We start from the raw sequence: 25,886 nt of genomic DNA on the forward strand, positions 1-25,886 counted from the left end.
AGAGAGAAGTTTTGATTATCATAGACCCATAGGACTGCAAGGGATCTCAGAAAGATGTCTAATGTATTCTTAAGACAGAAACAGCTATTCCTATATCATTGCTGATATATGCTTATCTAACTTGGTTCTAAAAACCTGCAAAAAGGAATATTTCACAGCCTTCTAGGAACTGTATTGCTTCAGCATCCTTAATATAAGAAATGTAGGAAGTTGGGGGAGTATTTTTAGTCATAGCTAAACCAGATATTTCTTACTGCAATTACAGGACATTAACTTTTTTCCTTTTCACTATGGCCATAGAAAAGAAATTCCTTTTACTTTTTGAAGGAATCTACTACATAATTTGAGACTGTTATTATGTCTCTCCTAAATTCTATATTCTTTTGGGCTAGAAAACACCTAATTCATTTAATCTTTCCGGGTAAATAGTATTTTCTAGGCCTTTGATCACACTGCTCTTTGAGGTTCTTTTCAGCTTGTCCACATCTTTCTTGAAATTGATAGCCCCAAAACTAGGGCATGTTTGTCCAGATGAGTCATTATTTCTGCTGAGCCAGTGGGAGAGCTAATGCATGTATCTTGTAGCCTCTCCTTCCACTTAGGTACCTAGGCACAGTGCCTTCCTGTTTCTCAACAGCTGTCTTGTTCAGCACATGGCTGCTTGGGATGTGATTCCAAATAAGAGCCAGAGCTCTTTCCACAGCACAGGCACGTCATCATTGGTTCCAGTCTTTACATCTTAAGACATCAAGTAATTCCATATTTCCCTTTCCACATCTTTTGTATAATCTCTTAAAGTTGCTATGAACTCCAGGCTTGTCTTCATGGCATTTAGCAATGTTATCTCTGACTGCAAGTTTAAAAAGCATCTTCTCTATCTTAATGTCATGTAATATTCCAACCAACTTTATATCCCCCTTGCTATCAAACTTCTCTAATTTGCTTATGTTTGGAAAAATGTCAAAAGCTTTACAGCTGGAGCCCTCTTTCCCATCAGAATAATTTAGTCTGCTGAAGTCTTAAACTATAATTATTTGTCATCATGTCTAGTTTTTTTTAACCTGAGTTTGACAACAGTTAATTATTAAAATATGGTTTCATAATATAGCTGAACCACTAACTCAGTACTTTGAAGTTTTCTAACTAGTGATAGTCATTTGTATCCATGAGCTGCAGATGTGAGAGTAAGAATATAGTATTAAGACACTTTATTTACTTACTTACTTGTTTGTGATTTTACTACCAAGCAGTGTACACTGGCATTAATATCAATTACCGCAAGTATTTATGCATTTAGTTGATTAAGGCAAATAAGACTCTAAGCGGTAACAGATTCAAAATACTCTTTGCTCACTACTGCTTCTCTATCCTTATGTTTCTTCCTATAAAATTGGAAGTGCCTGAAGACTCACTCAGTATACTTCTCTGTATGCAAAGCCAAAAAGGGGTCAGCAAATTGGGATGTCATCTAGTCACATGCTGTTAATAAATATTACTGAGTACAAAATCAAGCTTCTTTTTACATAGTAAGACAAAATAGAAAGGAGCAATTATTCATATTGTTCTGGTAGCTCAGCATGCCTTTGATGGCAATTTGTGGCAATTTTTGTTCTCCATTTGAAGACTTAAACAATTTTTATGACAAAATTCAGATGACTTATTGCAGTTGCTACTGTATCCTCTTGTCTATGTATTTGGCAGATCTGTCTGAGATACAGGAAAATCAAATCTCTTTTATATGCTTCCCCAAGCATTGTAGACTGAACAGATGAATATTTTAACCTTTTTTGAACTTGCTAGTGTATTAAATAGGCATTGCAGGTAAGTTCTTAAAGTTGGTGGAACAGGTAAATTCATTGTCTGAGATGCACCTTTGTAGCATACTTCAGCTAAAGAATAAAAGGTGCTCAGTCACTCTTATAAAATGAGGAGAAACCAGAATTGTGCTAAATAATCCATGCACAGGGGAGGGCTGACTCATGCTCTCAGGTGCTGAATAACCCTGGCAGCTGGCACTCTTCCTGCCCACGGCAGCTGGCACAGCTTCATTGCTGGCTGTGGTGTGGCCTGCAGGAGGGCTGTGAGCACGGCACAGGTTGCCATAGTCTAGAGCATGGTGCAGTGACATAAACGGTGAGGGGTGGTTTGTATAAATACACTGGGATAGGCAGCTGTTAGCTGAGGAATGTTGGTTATAGTATTGGGGTGGGCATCTCCACTGAGCAGATAAAAAAGCAGTAGACACTTCTGCCATCACAGCAAGTCCTCTTAGGGCAGTGAATCAGAACGTTTAGTACCCACAATTGCACCTTGATCCTTGGCAAAAAGCAAATTCATCAAGCCAGGTCATAGCCAATATCTCCTTTCTACAAATTGAGTTATATCTGTGCTTGAAAGAGGTGTTTTCATCAAGAAAAGCACTCTGCTTCCTGTGTGAGATTTTGTTTGAGAATTTTGTGAACCTCTTTTTCTTGCTTTGTGTAACATGAAGGTGATGATACACAGTCCTAGTATACTTATGAAATTCTGCAGTTTTTCATCCACATCTTCATTTAGTCAGTGCCATGGCAAGCTGATGTCATGGCCTATGGTGATTTTTATATTATGACATTTGCAAGAGTGCAGCTTTTTAAAAAAGGGCAACATTGACCCTGCCTGATTCTCTTTTCCTTTGTATTAAGGATTTTTTTGACAGTAGTTGTGAAATAGTATTGCTTAAAAGAATGGGTATATTGTTCCAGTCATTTCACTTTCTCTTTGTCATTTGTTTCTCATTGCTAACCATCATTGATCAGCTAGACTGATTAAATGGAATTAGAGATTCATAAATAGTTACTGTCTCCAAATGCTGTCTGGTGCAATAAAGATTAAAGAGATGAGCTTTAAAACCTGCCAGCTGATTCAATTTAAGGGGTGTGACAAGTGCTCCTACAGCACAGAGATCTTGGTCTTTTGCCAAACACACCTGGGGTCACACCCATAATATTTGCAAATTAATTTACTTCATAGATATTTTAATTTTGGTTTTCCTTATTGTCTCAGTTCATTTGTTGAGGTAAATTGTTGTAGCTTAATTGGATATATCTGGTGTGCTTGACAAGACATTCAACCTGGCAAATCCTAATGGCCCTCTGTAAGTGTGAACTGCTGCTGTTATTTGAAGACTTGGTGTTAATTCTAATTTTCCTTGGCATGTAAAGAAACAGTCAATAAATTTCTGTACATTTTCTAGGCAGTACTTGAAATCTGTCAAGTAACCAGTGTAAGGGAAATCTCATCCTCTGGCTGCTTACTTTTTAGGAGCAGGTTAGCATTAAAAAAATAATTCCCAATATGTTGGGGTTTAGATGTAGTGTTAGACAACCTAGAGGAATAAATACTATGTAAACGATTGCAGTTAATTATTCTGGAAAAAAAACCATTCAGATCTTTCAGATGAGGTACCCTCAGTCTTTCAACTCATTTGAGAACGCTCAACTTTTCTGTTTTATTACTGTAAGAGTAAAATGTCAAATTATTTTGTCAAACAGCTAAAAATCTATCTGATTTATGAAACACCACTGAAAGCTTGCAGACATGATCCAAAACACCTCTGTTTTCAAGAAACAATAGTTTCTTGGTATTGTTAATTTTATTTGGTAAATTGGCTAATTAGGTATTTATTTTCTTATTTTAAAATTGTCTTAATAACTTTATGTTTTATACTGGCCGTTTGGTTGCCTGACCTTTTCAAGACACAATGCACAGCCTTAAAAAGTTAGACCCTCATTTGGTCCAAAAGAAGTAAGAAGGACAGGAAGAGATAGACTGTAGTTAAATTCTTGTTTTATTATTTTGCCCTTGTTATTGGTAGTGTCAATAAAGGCAAAGCAGGAGACATAACAGAAGGTACTATTTAAAATAATTTCCTTTTCATTTTTTCCCTTTTATCTGTTCATCTCCAAAGTATCACTGTGAAATAACTATATTGAATATATAGAGAAACTTTTAGGCCACCAAAAATGTCTTTTCTAGCTGAAGCATGCAATGTATAGGAAGTTAATAAAATAGGCATGTTAAAACTATGGAAAATGCATTAAACAGCCTACAACTTTAGGTCTCAATAACCTATTGATTTTTTTTAAGCCATAAATAATCATTAATGTTCTTTAGTTCTGCATTGCAATTTTTCTCTGTAGAGTTTCCACACAGTGGCAAACATGAAGACTCTGCAGAAGTGTTTAAACTGTTTTAAACAAAAGGATTCTTTCTGCCTTTCCACAATTATATGTGCTTATCCTAACTTAATTGTCATCAATCTCTTGCACTGCCATCACGTGTTGTATTAAGATCATAAAGGTTTTTAACTGCAAATTAAATTGTAGGATTTAAACAAATGTGTTTAAACGTGTTGAGTCTCCAAGGTGATTTTGCAGGATTATAGGTGAATTCAATTTCAATTCAAATTTTAGTTTTCAAAACTAAATAGGTTAAAACTGGTTGCATGGTTGGGCCTGAAGGGTTATACTAAATGGATTGGACTCAAGCTGTGACTGAAAGTGCAACATCACAGAGGCTTGTCCTGCAACCTGTTGTTTTTAACATTTTTATCAATGACCCACAAAGAGATGATGGCTCATGCTCTCATCAGAGTATCATTTATTTTTATTCTTTAGATGAAAACAAGCTCCTGTGTCATGCTATAGACTGACTGAACAGATTGTCACAACAGTGACATCTTTTAAGTAACATCTTTTAAGACCTTGAGTAATATAAAAAAATGCCCCATTCTTGTGTATTTTGAATAATAAACTGTTCTTGTAGAAGATCTAGTTTGTGAGACTGCCAAAATTACATTGTGCATTATACTGCATAATTTTTATATACTATTTTCTCAAGTTTTTAATTGAATTTGCTATGTGGTTTGTAGAAATATCTATGCAAATTTTCACCTGTGTTTGTGTTTTAATTACAGGTGCTGTTCTTATGTGGGTCGGAGGGGAAATGGTCCTCAGGCTATATCTATTGGCAAGAACTGTGATAAATTTGGCATAGTTGTCCATGAGCTGGGTCATGTGATAGGTTTTTGGCATGAACATACACGACCAGACCGTGATGACCATGTCACCATCATTAGAGAAAACATCCAACCTGGTGAGATATTCTGATAAGTATTTTGGAAAAAAAATCATGTGTTTGTTTTTGGTGTTTCTTTTATCTGCTCAACTCTATTGGAACTGAGTGTTGAATAGCTGAAATCATATTTATGCCTGCTATTCTTCTTACCTTGACTGATCTCAAGTTGATTTACAAATAAAATACTGAAATTATAATATAATATTTTCCAAAGATCTGGCAGTGTAGCAAGCCATTAAATAGAAGGCTAGAAGGAGCAAAATAACAATCATGCTCAAAAAGTTTGAAAGAAGCCACTGCTCTAAAGGCTCTTTAAAAGTTATATTTCTGTGCTTGAGGGAAGGGCCTTTCTCTTGTAGGCTTTAGTGAATGTTAAGTAGAAATATGTCAGTAGCTTTTAGCTGTCCAAGAGACTTAGACGTGAGAGGTAAGGTGAAGGACTTTGAATATGTGACAAAGACAGGCACAGGTCCTGCAGTTTACACATTATTCACCTCACTCTCTACAGAACATGCAGCTTTAGTCAGTGACCTTGGTGCTACTGAGATAAAGCATCTGAGGAACTTGAGAACTTTAAACTGTGACTGTCAGCTCTTTGGCACTCTAGCTGTTGTGCCCTTGCTTGTATTTGGTAGGGAAGATGGGAGGGAACTAGGCATGTTTCATTTGCAATGTTCATAAATATGTATGGTCTTTGTGACACACTGCTTTCGACTTACAGGAATTCTAGGCTCAAAAAGAGTGAAATCAGAAATTGTCCAATGATAGCTTGGAGTATTTGTCTGTTTCTTTAGAAAATATTTTAAAATGTATTTGAGATACGATGAATCTTTGCCACTTCATTTAGGACTTGGAAGGAGACTGGCAGCTGATACACACTTCCTTAAGTCTCTAAGGTCCTGAAAGGGCATGCATGTTTGAGCCTTCTTTCTGGTCTCTCTGTGTTACTGACTTGTGCAGATGCCATAAGAGCTCCTCCTCTTTCCTTTCACTATGATGAGAAAATCAGCTGGAGTGCTATCCTCAGCCGCCTGCTCTCCCTTCCAGTTGTCTCTCTGGTTTCTGACTGGAACGGCTTCTTGTGGTGTGGCATGAGCTTGAGGATCACTAAATGGGATCAGGAAGCCATGAATACTGACACACTGGGTTTTGTTATAGTATGCAACTTATGTTGGTTAAAGTGTTAATATCACTGCAGGGTTTTTTTGCAAGACTCCAGTGGGAATATGAACTGGAGTAAGTGGTGCTTTGTATTGCTAATATACTGATTAGGTCAAAGAACTCATGGTGTGGAATTATGAACTAAGTATAATTCTTTTTCTCCTGTTCTGCTCTTGTTAATTTGCAACAGCTGGAACTTGAAAATATGACTTTGTAGTGTCTGCATTACAGGGAGTCTCAGGGAGCAGCCTTTGCTGAAGCAAAGTCTCCAGTGTCCACTAGTTTAGAGCTGGATTTAGTATCCAGTTAGACACTTAGTATCCAGTCTAGTGAGTGAGGAGGGTTCTTCTGGAGTCTTTATTGTCAAATGCTTTCTTTTTGAAATTTAGAATCAAACCAGAAATTTGTATGGACTCTACATGAAGCACATCGTGATGTGTAGGGCCTTCATGAGTTAGTTGAATGAGATTAGTCTTTCTAAATCCAAATATACAAATTTGATAATTTGATACATGTTTCAGATGTCTGCCCTCTCAGTTAAGAGGGCATATTAAAGTTGCACTCTTTCTCCCAAATGGCAAAGATTTATGAATGTCAGTGGGTAATTAGGTTTGGATCTTTGTTGGTTTTCTTTTCCTGTTTGGTTTTTACCTTTACTGAAAAAGATATTAAGGAGCCTATGATTATCAATTATTTTTAGGTCAGGAATATAACTTTTTGAAGATGGAGCCTGGAGAGGTGAACTCACTCGGGGAACCATATGACTTTGACAGCATTATGCACTATGCCAGGAACACCTTCTCAAGGTTGGAGTCTCAGGTTATACCTTTTGACTTTTAATTCTATTCCTGTCTGTGAATGCTAAGAACTATGCTTTTTGAAGTATTTTGAAATCCCTTAAAATGTCCCTTGCAATATAGTATACTTACAGCAGTCAAAGCACAGTTTGTTTATTTTAAGTGAAAGTAATTTAATTATATTTTAAAATGCATTTATTTTCTGTTCAGTTTCAAAACAGCCCTTTGATCTTGCTTCAGTTCTTTAGATTTTCAGATAAGATAATCTGAAACATCACTCTATGATACTCACTTTCTTTTTGTGTCCACAAAAACATGAATTTAGAAAAACCAAATGAGTGAAATGTTATTTGTATGTTATGTAGGAATGTTATGTGTAACAGGATCTGTTCTCTGAAAGAGAGATCTCCTTTGTTTCATAGAGTTTCATAACTATGGATTATGCAGGTAGAGCACAGGTTATTTGGACATCTACCACAAAACCACAGCCTTTGCTAAGGGCTGCAGTCAACCATTTATAACAGGATGCAGCCTTCTCTCTCTCGTTTGTACAGATTTTTACTGCTATCAAAACCTTATAATAAAGAGTTCTGCTTGCTCTGTCCTGTTGCACGCTGATCCATTCTCAGCTCCTTAGTAACTCACTGGGGCTCTCTCTGAAAGGATGCAGGGTTGTGGGGAGCTGTACAATGAGCTGGTCCCGTAGATCAGCCCTGCTCTGGAGAAAAAGAGTCTCCTATTATATTTCATACCAAGTTACAGTTCAGCTAATTATTCTCTAAAAATACCAGAGTAATGTAAAATTAAAAGAAACCTCCAAAAACACCCAACAAAAAGTTTTAGTTCAAAAAGTTAAGTGCTTGGGTTGTTATTTTTAAAATTTATTTTTCCGATTCATATATTTTAAGGCAAAAATACTAGACAATCTGACACTTTGAAATAAACTGAGGCCCACTAAAACCTCAACAGCCTTTGCAAATTTGTTTGGCTGCTTCTCTCAATATAAATTATATAATTAAAAAAATCCAACCAAAGGCTGTATTACTCAGCACATGCATAATTCACCTCTGGAAGAGCATGGGAATGTGCCACATGAGGTAGCTATTAGTCACATTGCTTAATCCAGTTACACATACTATTACCTTAAGGAAGAGATTATAAGAAGCTATATAAAATAGAGTAATTGAACAAGACAGAACCCCCCCCAAGTCCTAGGGCAAGGACAACATCAAGGTAATTTGATTTGTTGGCCCTGATCTCACCACTTTCCAAGCTGGCAAAAACTGATAGAGCCATGAGTAGGCATGCCCTGCCCCAAGGTACAAGGGGTTGTTACTTCATACTGTCTAAAAACAGCCAGCAAACCCCTGAGGTCAGGTATTGATTTGCACTAATTCATCTTGCAAGCGTGAGTCATGCACACTGTGGCATATTGCCTGCTGTTTGTTAGACTTTGCTCACCCAGATAAGTAGCAGAAATCACAAAACATCATAAAGTTCTAGTCATACACAAGGATTTTGTTCATGCTGTATTAAAACTTACAGTATGTCCCCTTGTTAAAGTGCTAAGGCATTTAAGAGAGGATTGTTTTCATTTCAAAGTATTGAAAGCATTAGTTTCAGGTTGTACTGAAATTCAGTGGAAAATAGAATTATATTTCATAGATGCAAACACTTTCTAAAGAATAATGTGCTGTAGTTCTAGAAACTGATTAATGCCATATGTAGTTTATTTCACTGTTTAGGGTAACATCCTGAGATGATTCTGTCTTTGCAAAATTTCTAGTGATGCCTCAAAAAAATCTGACTGGATAAAGAGAGCAGTATGTATCTACAATACTCAAAAGGGTTCATTTATTATAGTTTGAAAACCAATATGTGTTTATAAATGGTATTCCTAACTACAAAGATCCTTACTGTTCATTCATTTTTGGACCTATATTATATCTGAAAGTGCTAGTTTTACTTTTCAATAAAAGCCCTGCAGGTATACAAGAGACTATAAAAAAATTCAAGAAAAAGAGACTATAGAAACATATTCTTCTGTTAACTTCCATTTTATGGGATTTGAGGGCTTTTAAATTCTGGAATGTGATAATAGAATGTAGTTTTGTACCTTAATCTTTTAAATTTTATTTGAGTATACAAAAATGTTTTAGATCATATTAAAAATCTGGGAAATTTTGAATGAACTGCACATTTGGAAGAAGTGTACTTCTCTATGATGTCTTGTCATTTAAGGTTAATGTCATGAAAATCACATATGGTAAGTTGATATATTTTATTGTGAAGCAAGTAAAGGCTGGCAAGTAAACATGTCTGTTTCAAAAGCATCAGCAGCTAGAGTGAAGTTAGATGTCTTATAATATAATACTTGACAATCATGATTGGCAAATGTATCTGACTTTACCTGCTCTTACATGTCAGTCAGACCTCAGGACTTCTCATAAAAACTTTGTTAGAATGGGAACTTTGTGATTAAGAATTTTGTGGTAGAGATTAATTTATGTATTTTTATGCAATTTTATAATTTTTTTTTCAATATAGCAATAGCACAATGGCAGTGTCTTTTACTTGTGTAGTCTTAATAGTAGTAAGAGATCTTCCTCTTGTCTAGCAGAAATACAAAAGTTGCTATGTTAATTGATATGTACTGAGAGAAGGTTATTTTATGGTAACTTTGCATAAAGTTTGCCAATGTCAGGAATTTTATGGCGTGTTGTCTGTATTTAAATTCTGTATTTTACCCTCTTATTTACGTCAAATATAAAAACCAGATTTAAAAACCAGGTAGACATTCATGGAACTCAGGCAGTTTAATGACAGAAACCTGACAGGGGTTTTTGGGGTCTATTTTTATTTTTATTTTTTTTAGGGGCATGTTTCTGGATACCATTCTCCCTTCCCGTGATGACAATGGTATACGACCTGCCATTGGCCAGCGTACCCGTCTAAGTAAAGGAGATATTGCACAGGCAAGAAAGCTGTATAGATGTCCAGGTATTGCACCACAAACAAACAAAAACCACATACTAGCAACTGTTTGACTTGTTGTTCAAGAGGAATGATAAACTTTTTGAGTCAGCTGCTCAGAAGTCTGTTTCTGTGTTGGCAACTGACATAGGCTGCTCAGGAATTGAATCATAAAGGAATCCTATAGATAAGGTCACTGGAATGCAAAGCACCTAAGGACAGTCAAACTGTATGAAACAGCATGACATTTCAATCTGCTTTTCTTAGCTGTTCAACAACTAGAAAAAAAAGATGTTTAATATCACTACTGGTGTGCATACTGGCTGGAGTCCTTTATTTGAATTCAAGTTGAGTGCTCAAGAACCAAAATGAATTATTGCACTCAGCTGTGAACCCATTATATTTTTTGAAATTTTGTCAATAAAAGAAGCCAGGACAACTAAATTGTAAACTCTTTTATGGATAAAATTGTGCGATCTTACTACAAAATTTCTACAGTTTTAACAGAAACATTTACTATTTTAATATCTTCTGCCTAGCTCTGTCATCCTGTAATTTGAACACATATAATTTTTTTATCTCAAATTAGTGTGGTAGAGTTGCAGTCTGTCTCAGAGACATCAGTAGCAAGCCTGGAGTAACCCAGAGTCAACCTTGTGGTTCATGTTGTTCTCTAGTGCTCTTTCTTCACTGAGTGCTGCCAGAATGGTGGAAATCTCAAAGCAAAAGGTTTCAATTTCCTTGTTCTAGTGGCTGATACCACTGTTAACCTTTGGTGTCAACCAAAGAAGTTCAGAAGTGCCATCTCTCAGCCAAAATTTACCAGCAAGACCCTTGTGGGAGGATAGACACCCCAGCTCTGTGCCACGTGGGTTTACAGCCTTACTGCTCCTCATGGGGATTAAAGAAATCTCAGTAACTGTTTTAACTTAGATATGTTGCCACTTTTAACCAACTGATCAATACAGAAGGACTGAAAAAAGGGATCAGGATTAAAGTAATGGAGTTGCTTCAGATTTGTACCAGCAGCAATGGGATCTACTGAAGATCTGGGGATTCTGATGTGCATTTGATGTACAGTGTACAGCTGAAATAGACTTTTCCTTTGTGCTGTGAGTGCGCTGAATCATAGTCTTGTATGTACTGAGAACATGCACAGAGCTTCTGGGCCTGCCTGAACAGAAACCATTTTAACACCTTTTCTTGAACAACTGTTCCTTTGGGAACAATTTTTGCTCTTTCCTTTTGGTACAGAAAGTACTTTAATAATGACACTCTTGGCAGCATTTTTTCTAATGAAAGTATACGGAGAGCAACAATTTCATAAACACAAAGAATATATATTTTGATAAAAGACAAATTTTGGAGGAAAAAAGTGGTCTATAAAAGTAAAACTGCTGTGCAAGTAGGTACTATCTCATGATCATATTGACTTAAGAAAGAAAAAAAGGAAAAGTTATGAACTAGCCTGATTAGTGTGTATGTAATACTCTAATAGGCACTTTCAGTCAACTGTAAAAGATGCAATATACTTTTTGAGCTAACGTTCAAAGAGTAGTTCAGAGAAAATATTCTTTTGATATATGTCATGAAAACATGTACTGAGAGTTACAATTCCTTTCAATGTCATGAAAGTCTTGTTGAAAGTTAGTTTCACAGTATTGTAAAAACACTGTGGTTGTTCAGTAGCAGTGTCCACTTGAAACGTAAGATTTTCTTTTTTGCAGCACTGGTGAGCACGGGTCACATGGATAATAAAAATAAATGGTGGGTGAAGGATCATGCTCCTTTTCTGGCACCTAGCTTTGCAAAATTTGGGATAAAACACATTAGCTTTCCAGCCTTTCTTAGATGAGCCATGCCATAGGAGAAAGTGAGTTTTAAGAGATAGAAAAAGGCAGAAGGTTTTTCTACAAATGTTAAATAGCATACTATTTAAAATGCTATTTTTACAGTTAATATTTTTAATAGAAGCTGCATGGCTGAATAACACAACTGAAGCATCAAATAAAGAAAGAGAATATCTGAAAGTTGCACAGTACTTTTCTTCTAATAAATTTTCCAGCAAATACTGAAACTGAAAATTCAGACAGACATAAAGTTTTTGGTTTTATGTAAAGAATCATGTGATCATTATAGTATACAACAGTAAAATCCCTGATACTGCGTTGGTTTTGGAGGTATGTTTTATTTCCTGTTCCAGACAAAAGATATTAATCATGATGCCTGCTTATAATAAAACAGCAGCGAGTATTTCAGTCCTTAATAATATCTGCATTGTTTCATGTGTTCATTTGTGCTGCCTTAAATGCAATACAATGAAAATACAGAAAACAATAACTTGATCAGTATTTTCCAGAGACCCACACTCTATGAAAAGGATTTTATGGTGTTCTGCATGTTTTGTTTGGAGTTCTAATTATTTCTGCAAACAGTTGCTGGTCCAAGTCCTTTTCTGGGGCCCATGAACATGAATTTAAGCTCAGAGAATACAGTTAAGATGGAGAATACAGGTGATCCTCACAGCAGGGAGGCAGCTGAGCCTGCCAGGGCGTGATATTCAGGGTCATTATTCAGGGAGGAGCTTAATTACTAAGAAACAGTTTTGAGCCTGGTGAAGCCAAGGGGTGAGATTTGGTAACCTACCTTTCAGCAGCAGGGTAAGTGCCAGGTCTGTAAAGTTGTAGTGGTTTGGTCCAATTCTAACCCATGACAAAAATGTAGCAACAGCAATTTTGGTTTGTTTTTAACTTTTCTTTAGGATTTTTGCAAAAGGAAAATGTAATTGCTAATAAGGATCTGTTACATTTTAAAACCAAATTCTGTTGTTACATGATGGAATAATAAGGGGAAAGAAAGCAACTAAGTTGAAGTCCTTCCTCTGCCGATCTGATTTTGAATTTTGAGTGTCTTGGTATTTGAGAATAAAACTTGAACTTCAAGGCTGGATGTATTACAGTGGTTTTCAGACAGTCTAATGGAGTGATAGAATGTGTTTTCTTCTAGCTGCTAAAATTTCAACACAGGTCTGCCTTTATCGTTTCATATAGAAATTGTAGTTAATGTTTATGTGTAGTTTCATAGGAGTGGAAGAACAAGAAAGGAAAATGATGGAGAAAGATACTCAAATGCCAAAAGAGAGAACAAAAAATAAGTGGCTAGAGTGGGACTGCATAACTAATGGGAAAGGAGTCTCAGACTGGTGGGAGAAATCTGTTTAGAGGAAGAGAAGGTGGATGGACAAAGTTCAGCAAATTTACAAATTTCCTGGGTCGGTGACAGTGTGTGTAGAAAGGAGCAGATGAAGGCTGAAGCTTGTGTCTTTTTTGTGCTGTTCTCACTGTTCCTCAGGCTTAACTGCTGCCATCCCTATCAGATTTGAAAAGAATGTTCACCTTCAAATGTCAGCTTGTGTTCACTGCATAAGGAGGATTAGGGTTTTTAGATTAAGACAATTTCCCTATAACTATAAAGGGGAATCAAATCAATAGTAAGACCCTGAGTTGTAGTAAACTGATGTAAGTTTTTGATTTAACAAGTACATGATCAGCAGTTAATATTTTTGTGGCTCCTTGGCGACTTTATATGCCACATATGTGTAGTTGTATAGACTTGTGTCTCAGTGTTAAAGAACTTAGAAAAAAAAGGGTAAACTCAAATTAGCCATAAATGGTAGTATGTATTTGCTAGTGCTATGTACAAAGCAGTGAGACTTGGTTCCCTAAGTGTCCTGGAGGATCTGGGCTTCATCATTTTCAGATTTCACAGTAATCCTTGATGGGACTTGACCATGTGTGTAGGCCAGCCCAGAGAGGTGTTAACGTGCAGGCTGTGTAATTAAACACTGCTGTAGAGTACACTGGTGGGAATTGCTTTGTATAAGCACATAATCCACCTGCTGCCTACACCCATTACTAATCTTTACAAGGAGAAGCAAAAATAGTTTCCCTCTTCTAACCATGGAAAGTCTCATTAGATGCCTAACCTTCTCAAGCTGTAAAACAGAGGAGAGTGGCTTTTATGGTTAGAGTATGTGTGTGGGGAAAGCTAAAGTGGCATTTCTGCAAGTGGTCTATCCTAGTAAAATTGATATAAGGCACGACATTTGAAAGGGGGGGGGGGAAATCATCAGAGAAAACCTTGGCAAATTCCTTAACAAAGGAATAAAAATGTACAAATGCTTTATAAAGCAGAGCTGAGTAAGATTGAAGTTGTAATTGATATCTTCTGACTCAAAATATACTAAAGTATGAAATGAAATTTAAATAAGTGGCCCTAACCACTCATTTGCCTTCCACATTTCTCTCCCAAAGTGGATTTCTTTATACAGTGGACCATTATACAGTAAAAAAAAGTTATAATATTCTATCTTATAAGCCTAGTCATAAATACTGCAGTTGCTACAGTCCAAATATAAAGAAAACCTTTACATACCCTAGTGATAGAATTTTAACTGTTTCCCATTGCAGAGAAATGTGCTTTTCAACAAGAAATTCCCAAATATCACCCTGTCTACTGCAGCTTTGGAAGTCAGCCTGGGACTCAGATCCCATAGAAAATTAATTTAACTATTGATTGGTGTAAGCTGTTCCTGTTTTAGTTCTCTTGAGTAATCAAGAATTTAAAATTAAAAGATAAATATGGCAAAACACATAAAGCCCAAGTGCATTTTATAAATTTTGTTTGTGCTAATTCTTAGTAGAAGTTATCTACTTACAACTTTTCTTACACTTCTGTTAAATTTAGAGATATTTCTGAAGATAATTTTAATTTTATAGAGAGCTCTCAGGAATTTAATATGGATACAAGATAAATTTTTATATTACATAGATTTATTCTATAATTCCTGGGGGGGAAAAAAAATGTCCCATGGCTCCTTCTGCGACTTAAAAGCCAGTGTTTTAAGCCTATACACGTCTTCTGTATATGGAGCATGGAATGTTCTGGTGTAGTCTTAATGAAACCATTCATGGGGGAAGAAGAAGAGAGGAGTCTGAAAGGGATGAGAGGAGTACTTGGATTCTTGTGGCTGTCTCATCTTTAGGCTCTATTGTCCTCTACTCCAACGATTTCACTGTTGGCTTTTTCTGAAGTGCTTTACCTATGCACTGTAAGCTACAGCACAGCTCACCAGCTCTGGGGGAACCCAGTACAGGACTCTGCAACTTAAACAACTTTGCATTCATTGTTGTGTTAAAAATAAATTGTGGTTAATGACAGATACAGCCTTTTCACTGGAAAGGCTTTGTGCAGAAATGTCATTTGTTGTGGCTGCCTGCAATTCTTTAAAGATAAAACCATGCTTTTTAATGAAGAAAGGAAAATAATTTTTTTTTCTGTTTAATTCCTAAAGGACACAGTGATGGTGGCTTTAGCCATTACAATTCTTAAGGGCCACATCAATCTTTCCTCTCTGTCCTCATCACAATAACCATTTGAGTGTCAGAGAGCATATTTAATGCTTTGAATGTAGCTTACACTACAAGTGTAGTTGTCCGATCACACCTTAGATGCATTTTAACAAGACAGCCTTTACAGCTGTGTTGTCATAAACAATCCTTTCCTTTGTCCTCTCTTATTTTAAAGATTTTCCAGAACATTTGTAATTCACTGGTATTTTGATGACACAGTTGTTCATCTGCTGGCAATGATAGCTCTGTAGTTTGAAAGCACTGCAGATTTGATTACACTGTCAGTCAAGACATAATATCAAATTCCTATTTTGTATCATACCTGCAAAATCAGTGAGTGAAAACATTTGGTTAAGGTCAAAAAAGATGACTGATTAAGGTGCAACACCCAACCAAAATCAGTTTTAATGGTGGAGAGCAGCAGGAACTTCCAACGTTATATTTTAGTGTGAAGATGATTTATTAACCAGCATCCACCAGCATCTAGTAGCATGACTGACAGGCAAGAGAAGGGTGCTAAAAGCTTCAATAATACAGAATATAAAAGCCTTTGGTATTTTAGGACTTTACATTTGCTTTGCCTTTATTACTCATGTCTCTACACATCACTCTTGCAAGAGACTTTGTCGAATATAGCATTTAGTTTTCTATACCAGCATAAATGAGTGAGTCTAGGTCAGATCAGTCTCTCGTGTGGGTAAAGTACTAAATTAGATGAAACCACTAACAAAATTTCAGTGTGGTGCAAGTCATGTTGTGCTAGCATTTGTTTTAGTTCTTAAAGGATGTCTAATATTTTTTATTCTCGAATGAGTTCTATGTATAGTGTTGCAGTTGATTGACACCAATGATTTTTTTAAGACTGCCATAATTTTGGTTATGTCAACAGACAACACACAAATGAAGTAGTTCACGGGATAAAAACGTCCTGCATAAAATGGAATGAATGTCAGACTGGCTTAAAAACATGGCTTTGAATAAATTGTAAACTAACTAGTTTATTTTCCATTCTGCATCTGCAGTGAGTTAAAGCTATTCTGAGTAGATATTGGAAAGATGCATTTTTCTCCTTTAGGCACATTAAATTTTATATTTTTACTGTAATTTGTTTCTTTCAGCCTGTGGAGAAACACTTCAGGAATCTATGGGCAACTTTTCTTCTCCTGGATTTCCAAATGGTTATCCTTCCTACACACACTGCATATGGAGAATCTCTGTGACCCCGGGAGAGAAGGTATTTTAATGTTTCTTTAGATAGACATAGACACTATTTTCAGAGTAGAATGTTGTGGTTATTTAGCTTTTTGTTCAAGTTTAAAAGATGCATGTTAATTGAAAATAATGGTGTGTCATAAAAAAATGGGATCACGGACTACGTAGTATTGACTTGACTTTGATCTACAGCGTTAGAACCACATCATATATTCAGTGGGTGTCCTTGTGAAATGAGGGCACGATTTCAATCCCTTGTATGTTTGCACCATGAACTCCCTTTAAAATTGGCTGCCAGTTCAGTTTATGGTTCAGTATAAAAGTAGAAGAGGTGATTCAGGCTTCTGGATGTTCCATTTTCCAGCATGGGCTTGGGCAAGCTGACTGAGCTGTATGGGGCTGATAGCTGGGCTGTAACTAAGGAAGTTCTTAGTGTGTTACATAAGATGTTTCTAAAATGAAACCTTAATAACATGAGTAAAGAAAGTGTCATTGCAGGTGTTCCCTGGTATTGGTTCCTAGTGCACATAGTTTTACTTTCTGGGGATAAATTTTAAGGGAAAAAGAGTGGGGGGAAAAAATGGGCTTGGTGAGAGCAGTCTGGAGAGAGAAGTGTGCCATCTTAGGCAAAACCTGTCCTTCTTGTGTGCACTTTCAAAATGTGCTAGCTAAATCTTATTTTAAATTATTGGCTCAAATTTCAGGCTGCTTCAAAACAAATAAGGATAGAGGGAGTGACAAAAAGCTTCAGCTGAGACAAAATATGCAGGAAAAAGGATGTAAGTTTCCTTACATGAAGCAGGGGGTGGTACCAAGCAGTCAAATACTAAAGACTAAAATATAGAATCTAAAGAATGAAATATAGAATCTAACAGACTCAGTACTGGCAAGTCCAAATAGGAAGACCCAGTGCATGCCCCCAGATGTTTCAGTCATTTTTCTCAGTGGTCTCCCACTCTGCATTGGACATTATTTTCTCCTGGTTGTATTACTTTCTTCCATGTTTCTTTCAGGTCAGGGTCCTGGTAGACACCAAGAATATATACTCTTGATGTTCTAATAGATCCTGAGGAGCTATAAGGGCATTTGCTGCTGTGGGGAATGAAAGCAAAGTCATCTGGAGAGTGTTTGCCCTCCTCTGGGCAAGAACCAGACACAGAAGGAAAACTAAACACTGCTGAAGGAAAAGGGTGGCTCAGCAGGTTGTCAGGGAAAAAGAAATGAAGAGATGAATAAGAGAATATTTGTGCAAAGGATGAAAATTATTCTAGATAGTAAATTTATGTCCCCACTATTTGTGTTGCATTTTAGACATTGCTGTGATAACAACAAAAATGACTAAGGTTTTTTTCCTACCCCTCCATTCAAAAAATAATAAAAAAAAGAGTGTTCCTCTACAATTATTTGCTTTTGAAAAAAATACTGATGTGAGAGTTAATGTACATGTTTAAGTATCCATAGCATACTCCAACTTTGTGTAAGCCTATCTATGGACACCAGTAATTGTAACACATTTATGATATAATGAAAACAAAAATGTCTTGAGTGTGTAACTACCACTGAAGCTGTATTATACTGTAACAAATCTTAATGGGGGAAAAACTCCTGTGTTGAAGTCAGCATGTGAGAGGACCAGCTCCTTTCCCAACTTATGTGCTGCCACAAATGGGGAAAAGACTAAGCAGAATCTTCTAGTTGAAATTTTACATGACAGGTCAAGTCTGTAGGGTACTGTTACTTCCAGCTCTCTAGTCTCCATATAGTTCAGCAGGAACAAGGTAAATTATATCTGTGCTAGTGTCAAAAAGGCTGTTTTGTCCATGATATTCCCATGGGAAGCTGTCTGTCTTGAGATAATGAACCCTATTTACAGCCATGAGGTCTAAATCTTAGCTAATGCATATATCATGGTACCTTGGACATGCGTTATACTTGATCCCAATTTTTTGCAGTCAGTGGTAGTAATACATTCATATAATGAAGGGAAAATGAAAGTATATTCAAATTTTTGTTTCTTTGCTGCTTTGACCCTGATAAATCTCAGGAATATTGTGTGGAGATTAGAGTATGTGTAAGTGCATTATGTCATGTTCTGAAAGGTCAGTGAGCGCTTTAGTCACCTAAAAATAAACTGAAAAGGCATTGCCTAGCTCTTTTCTATTTATTTATTGAGACTTAGCATTCTGCTGTATGAGCATAGTTTGGAGGACTTCTATCCATGTTTCTTTCTGCAAGTAAGGACTCTTCTGCTCTTTGATGCCCAGAAATTTAGTGAAGGCTGGGACTGCAGTGGCATGCCCTAGCTGTAGTATTCTCTTTATTCACAAGGCGTCATAAATTGCCAGGCCAACCTAAAATATGTAAGTTTCTGTTAGTTAAACAAGGCAGCCCATTCACCTTATACTTTCAAGACTTAAGACTACTTGGTAAAGAGCTTTACTCAGAATATCTATACACAGAAAAGTCTCAGAGGGAGGATGGTGTTATTAATTCTGTATGTCTTCAGCCAGGGTGAATCCTACCCTGTGGTGTGTAGAAATTTTATTGGCATAGGGAGAGTTGCAACTGTGCCAGTGTTTTATTGGAATCTGCCTTTTTTGAATTGATTACACTACTTTTCAATTTTCCTTAGTTTTACGTGAAAGATAAAATAGGACAGAAAAATCCTTGATTGATATGGGTAAAAAATGCCACCTGCAGAAACCTTGGTTCATACTACTGCTATTTATTGTCTATTTTGTGCTTTCTTATCTCAAGCAGTAGGGGGTATGATATATTCTCTTGGAAGCTGCAGTAGCACAATCGAATCTGCTGTGTAATCAATAATTCTTTAATTGTGCTGACAAATACCCATTGATTGTTTTTCCTGGGAAGCCTCTCAGCCATCCTGTCCCCTTGAACAAGCTCTGCCTTGTCTGTAGCTCTATTTAATGCTTTGCAGAATAGCAAATCAGAATCTTAAATATATTTAAACTTGTTTGGTTCATGACCAGAAATCACACTGTGACAGATTGGGGGTTCTGCCTATGTACAGCTAATGAATTCTGAAAGTGTTAAGAAATTGCTGTATCATCAAATACCTTGGCATGTCAGAGTGAGAAAAGGCTGTGAAGGTTATTTCATGTAGTTTCAGAAGCAGAGGCCATTGAGGAGGCTCATTAAATTTTAACCGTTTCCATTTAGATAGCAGCACTTTGAGACATTGACACGATCGCACCTAAGTGAAACCATCCATTTCCCAGCTCCATCCTGGCAACTAAGGTTTGGGAAAAAGGTGAATTTCCAAACAAAGAACCGAGAAATCTCATGTTCCAGCTGTGTCATGGAAAAAGGAAAACTTGTGGCTAGACTGGTGAGAGACCTCCAGGCTCTAAGGAGCTGAAGCAAGAAGGAGGTGTAGGTTGTGGCTTCTGCAGCTTGCTTCCAACAGAGCCATCTGGGTTAGTTTAAGCAGCTGTCTGAATCTCATCAGGGCAAAGAAAAAGGGCTTCCTCTTGTGGACCCATCTGACTGCACACATGGGGGGTGGGGTAAAGTTGGCATAGGTGGAAAAGGACAAGACTGATGAGGGCAGCAGGCTCTTCAAGCAGTATGGCTAAATGCAAACAGAGATACCTGCTTATGTTTTGAGAAAAATAGAAAGTAGGAGTTTAGAAGGAACCTGAACTGCAAAGTGGATGATTTCAGGAGAACAAAAGCTTTGTAGTTGGTGTGGCATCTTTATTTGAATGAAAAGTTGAAGGAGAAAAATTTTGCCAAGGACAGAGAATTGTTGTGTGAATGAGAGAATGAGCTCTCTGCCACCCTCTGAAGTAAATTCAAATAGCACTTGGAAATGTAATAAAAAACTGAAGCAGAGTAAAGCATATGACTGTATTTTTAGCCACATCTCCATATTTCTCATCGTAAGGAGGTAGTTTTGGAATTCTGGTAATATTTGTGCATTTATTTCCTCAGTACATCTTCCTGAAGGACTGCCTGAATAGTAGAGGCAAAATGTCCTGTGGGCTAGATATCCATGAAAGGGTGCACAAAACCTAGAAGAAGTGTGAGATGGAACTAAACCATCTTCTCTGACTGTCTAGGTTCATTGTTCCAGTTATTGTGTTATAATTTTTATCTTTCATCTGGACTAAGGGTAAATTCCTCTCAGCTGCTCTGCAGGCTGCCATGGAGATGTATTTTTGCATGTGAGGTATTTGCTACTATGCAGCAATTCATGTTTGTTTTATAATGGCAGGTTTCTGTTATGAGTTCCTAGGATCAAAGCTAAAGTAATACCAATTCTATGCTCAGATGTGAATAGAGAAGAATTTCAGTTAGTTTGAAATATTTATTTATGTACACTGAGGAACTGATTCAGAAGAAGATTAATTTTTTTTCCAAATGCAACTAAATCCAATAAAAAGGTATTAATTGGAAATGATTTTATAATGTAAAATTTGAGTAACTTCTAATCTGCTAGCTTGGATTTGTCCCTGTAATTGCAGGACATGATTCTAAGACTATCCCAGTCAGTCAGGGCTTAAATTGTAGTTATTGTGTCAACATGTGATCAGGAAGAATCCTATTCCTGTGTTAAAAGTGTAAGTTTATGGCAGTTTAGGATTAGTATTTCTAAGACAAGGACAATGTAATTTGATATAAGGGTAGTACTCATAATTATGACTGTTTACAGATGTTCTCAGTAAAACTTGGAGTCCAAGTCAAAAGTTCCGGAAATGCACAGAACTCAGATTTTTGTATAAAAATCTTTATTATAATTTCATTAAGAATCATTAAGGGACTGTATACCATTTCTTATTAGTGTCCTTGCTTTCAGAATTACTGTCCACCATTGTCAATGTTTATGTGACTGAAAGTAAAATATATCGTCAAAACAGTAGTAGAAGGGAGCACAAACCAAAATAAAACAACTTACTACTTAAAAAAAAAATTATTTGCAGCTGATTATAGTCAGTGCTGATCATAGTCAAAGTGTAATGGAAGAGGAATTGGCAGTAGAATTATCAAGTAGCATACTTAAAATTATATTAGCAAAGTATTTTACCTTATTAGCATTCTCAACTCTTTATTTCTCAGTGAAAAGCTTCCTATGAGCAATTAAATGTGAGTACTTTGTCTCAAATGTGCTCAAATATATAAGATTAAATAGAAGAAAATTTTCATGTTCCCAAGAAACTTTTACTTACTCAAATAAATAATTGAGGAGAGGTTAATTAAATGTCTAAATAGTTGGAATCCCATTATAGGTGACCACTCTGGCTTCAGTTCTGCAGAATGTTGTGATTCTTTTTCTCTTATTAATCACACTTGATTTATTTAGGCCTTCTCATCTGTTTGCAGATCGTTTTAAATTTTACCACCATGGACCTCTACAAGAGCAGTCTCTGTTGGTACGACTATATTGAAGTAAGAGATGGCTACTGGAGAAAATCCTCTCTGCTTGGTATGCAACTGTTAAATGCTGCACCGTCCACTGTACCACACTCATTGGGCTCAGTGGACCTGGTGTTGAACCACAACAAACTTCTTGGATTTTAGGTGTCTAGAATGTATCTAAACTTGGGTATTGGAAAAAAAACAAAGCCTCTAAATGGCCTTGACTTCAAGCCTCAAGCCTTCCTTTCACTGCAGATAACCATTATTCAGCTGCATGTGTGAAAAGATGCCAACTCCAAAATACGCAACTTTTTGCTTTGCTTATGGATATTGAACTATGAATCTGCCATAGTTTTGTTCAGAGAAATAGGGAAGTAGCTTACAGACAAATGTGTAGAGCACTTGAGGGGAAATCCATAGGTTGTGGAGTGAGCACAAGCACCTGCTGTAGAGTTGTTCTTACAAGCTCTGTGCCTGTTCCTTTAAGATTATGAGTAGATTCCTTCTATTTGTTCTTTGTGTGTCTTTTGCTCTTGCAGAGAAAAGCCATAATGAATTAAGTTTGACTTGCAACTGACATGTAAAAGCTGCAGTCATCCTATTTTAATTCAGAAGGTTGGTGGGGAGATTTCGCCTCCCATAATGCTACTGCCAAGATACAGAGGACAGTTTTCTAACAGGAATGTCTATTTTCTTGGCTTTGAACAGAAAATAAAAAAGAAACAATTAAGACCAGACAGTAATCATCTTTTTCTCCTGTTCCCTAACACCTAGAAAAACATAAATTTTACCTACATAGGCAGAATTTAAGAGGATACTGTAGAATAGGTAACTTAGATATTAGTTTTTAAATCTCTTTGGCCCTTAGGCACAATGAGCTGTATTACTGTGACCTACATTGCGTTCCTTTCTCAAGATTAATACTCACTTTCCCCTTCCAAAATGCATGTGTTTGTATGCATAGAAACAATCTCTAACAATAATTTTTTTCATTAATTCCCCTAAGGTTTTACACTTAGACTTGTGAGCCTGACTGCAATAAAAAGTTCTGAAAGCTTTATAATAAAATCTTTGTGTATTAGGTCCTGATTTGCAGAAACACATGTGCTTAACCATAAGCATATGAATAGTTCCACTGAGTTGGTTCTGCTACTTCGGCTTATAATGTTGAACACTTGTATAAATGTTTGCAGCATTTGGCTTCAGAGGTGGCAGAAAATGCAGTTACTGGTTGCATGTTTTCAGGCAGGTTTTGTGGTGACAAACTGCCAGAAGTCCTCGCATCCTCAGACAGCAGGATGTGGATCGAGTTCCGCAGCAGCAGCAACTGGGTTGGGAAAGGTTTTGCAGCAATATATGAAGGTAAGCCTCTTATAGCATTAAAAATGAATTGATTATGGAAGAAAAATATTGACCAGATAGATACCTTTGGATATTAATCATTTCCTGCCAAAACTAACATATGAAATTAGTATTTTATCACTAAGAGGCAGTAGGTGCTAAATTACTGTACAGGGAGCTTTGAAACTCCTCCTGTGATCAGATTTCAGCTGAGCTCTTTTTCAGGGAAATCACTAATCATAAACATTTTTTACCAGTCTTTAATTAACTAATTTTGCATGTCCTTGAGTTTAGTGTTTGCAAAGATTTCTGTGTGTGTTTTCTGTTTATCCTTCAGAAAAATCTGTCTTATTCCCAGAGTATATGGAAAATATAGTTAATAAAGGCATCCATGCATACTGGGTATATTAGCAAGTCAACATTCACCTATTTAAAATAGAGCCTGTACTTTTTGTGAAAATATTTTTTATTTATATTAGCTGTTTCTTCAAACTGAGTGCAAGCTTGAAGTGATAAACTGTAGGTTAAAATGCATAGATCATTATAAAATATGAGATTTTGCTTTCATTTGTCTCTTTCCAAAGGTTATTAAATGTTAATGAAGAATTATTAAGTATATTTCAAGGGTGAACAAATATTTAATTATTTTGACCTTTTAAATATATTCTGTAAAATGTATAGATTCAGATTATCCATTATTACAAAATCTTCCTTAACACTGTAGCCATGTTTAGAGCTATTAGAAATGCTAAATTATATTTGCTAACTGAAATGCATACAATGGTTTAAATCGATTGTGTTTTGAATAATTTATCCTTGGTAGATATAAGTATTTTCCAGAACAACTTTATTATTAGTTTTAAAAATGGGAGCATATAATGTCAGTTTGGGCATGGGGAAATTACAGAAAATGTCATTATTGACAGTAAAAATGTTATGCTTTTATCAGCTATTTGTGGAGGTGAAATCCACAAAAATGAAGGCCAGATCCAGTCTCCCAATTATCCTGATGACTACAGACCAATGAAGGAATGTGTGTGGAAAATAACAGTGTCAGAAAACTACAATGTAGGATTAACCTTTCAAGCATTTGAGGTAAAGCCTTTTAACTAATCTCAGACAAGCATCTAGTGGCTAAGTGACAGTGAAATTTAGGGGAATACATATTAAACCTGTGAATGAATTTAAGAATTCTCTTTGAAAAATAACTCCAGAATCAATGAAAACTTCTCTTTTACAGAAATTTTCAAGATTGAAGGTTTTTTAAGTTATATTTGACTTAGAATGTTTAAATTACTGAAGATAGTCAGAGTTTACCAAATACAAAATCCAGTTCAGCAAGGCTACTTCAATGTTCTGTTAAATAACCAGGACTTTTTATCTTTGCTAAACCTTATTGTTAAAAGGGAATGTGTGGCTGGAGAAAAAACCAGTTTTTTGGCTTCTGTTTTGAAAAGGAAAAGACCCTAAAACTAATATTCAGATCACAGACCTATATTTAGTGAGAGAAGAAAAAAGATGTAGTGAGTCATACTTGTATGTCTTCAGTGTACATCACTCTGTGTACAAGATTGCTAAACAGTCGTAAACAATTACATAAAAAAGAAAGAGTAATATTTCATATGTCTGTTTTATTCCTACATAACACACTGGCTTGAACTTTGTAGATAAATTTAGTAGCATACTTTGAGTTAATTTGTTTCATTTGAACATGTTTCAGCAGTAAGGGCATGAAGAACATTTTTAAAAATCTAAACCTTTTGGCATTATGTTGTGCATAGATATAAATAGAGGTATAGTAAACATAGCTATAATTTCCAACCTGACATTTTAGTCTTGCAGGCAAACTTTAGGGTTATGGCACATTTTTTGCTATGACTGATAGATTCAAGTGTGAGACAATAAGGTTTTGGCACTTTATCAGCAATTATGAATGTATAGAAATTTTAATAATTTCATAGATGCTGCTTAATTTTACCTTTATTTTTAATACTGAATTAATGTCAGTTCTAGTGCAGAAAAGATCAGCTTCCGTGGCTCATAGGGTTTTCCAAATGCTCTTCAGAGTCTGCATGACCTGGCTCAAGATTACTTGCCATAATACGTTAGTCTCTTTATTTAAGCACAGTGGAAAATTAACAATATCTTGAGTACCTTTTATAAAATTTACTGACTAGATATGGAGCTTTTCTTGTCTGCCATTGGTGCTCAGCATTTTTTTTATTGTGATGACAAGGGAGATGACCCTACGCCTCTGCAAAAGAGACTTGCTGCAATATTTGGTCTGCATGCAGTTGCTCAGCAATGGTCTACCAGTTTTTCCTCCAGACTGTTTAGTATTATGGCACTCTCTAGAGGTGAAACATGTGGACTAACACTTCATAAGTAGAAAAAGGAAATTGAGCAGAAATATAGTCAGGGGACAGTCTCAAGTTGGGGCTTATACTTCATGTGTTTTGAAAGGAAAAAACTTGAGACTTGAAATACTTTTCCA

The 25,886-nt window shown here is 36.2% G+C and overlaps 1 protein-coding gene across 35 annotated transcripts in view; it reads left to right on the forward strand.

Moving 5' to 3' along the window:
* TLL1 (tolloid like 1) overlaps positions 1-25,886 on the forward strand; it is a 262,440-nt gene that overhangs the window by 201,262 nt on the left and 35,292 nt on the right. For 34 of the 35 annotated variants that reach the window (XM_069013647.1, XM_069013646.1, XM_069013653.1 and 31 more), the window contains 7 exons: positions 4,955-5,133; positions 6,977-7,082; positions 9,949-10,073; positions 16,576-16,691; positions 22,016-22,118; positions 23,297-23,413; positions 24,342-24,487. In XM_069013647.1, coding sequence (XP_068869748.1) covers positions 4,955-5,133; positions 6,977-7,082; positions 9,949-10,073; positions 16,576-16,691; positions 22,016-22,118; positions 23,297-23,413; positions 24,342-24,487 — 892 coding nt within the window. Of the gene's footprint in view, positions 1-4,954; positions 5,134-6,976; positions 7,096-9,948; positions 10,074-16,575; positions 16,692-22,015; positions 22,119-23,296; positions 23,414-24,341; positions 24,488-25,886 lie in introns of those variants that run through there. The other variant, XM_069013668.1, reaches the window with a different exon arrangement.

Source organism: Aphelocoma coerulescens, chromosome 4 (genome assembly GCF_041296385.1).
Source record: "Aphelocoma coerulescens isolate FSJ_1873_10779 chromosome 4, UR_Acoe_1.0, whole genome shotgun sequence".
In the NCBI taxonomy this organism is placed as follows: Eukaryota; Metazoa; Chordata; class Aves; order Passeriformes; family Corvidae; genus Aphelocoma; species Aphelocoma coerulescens.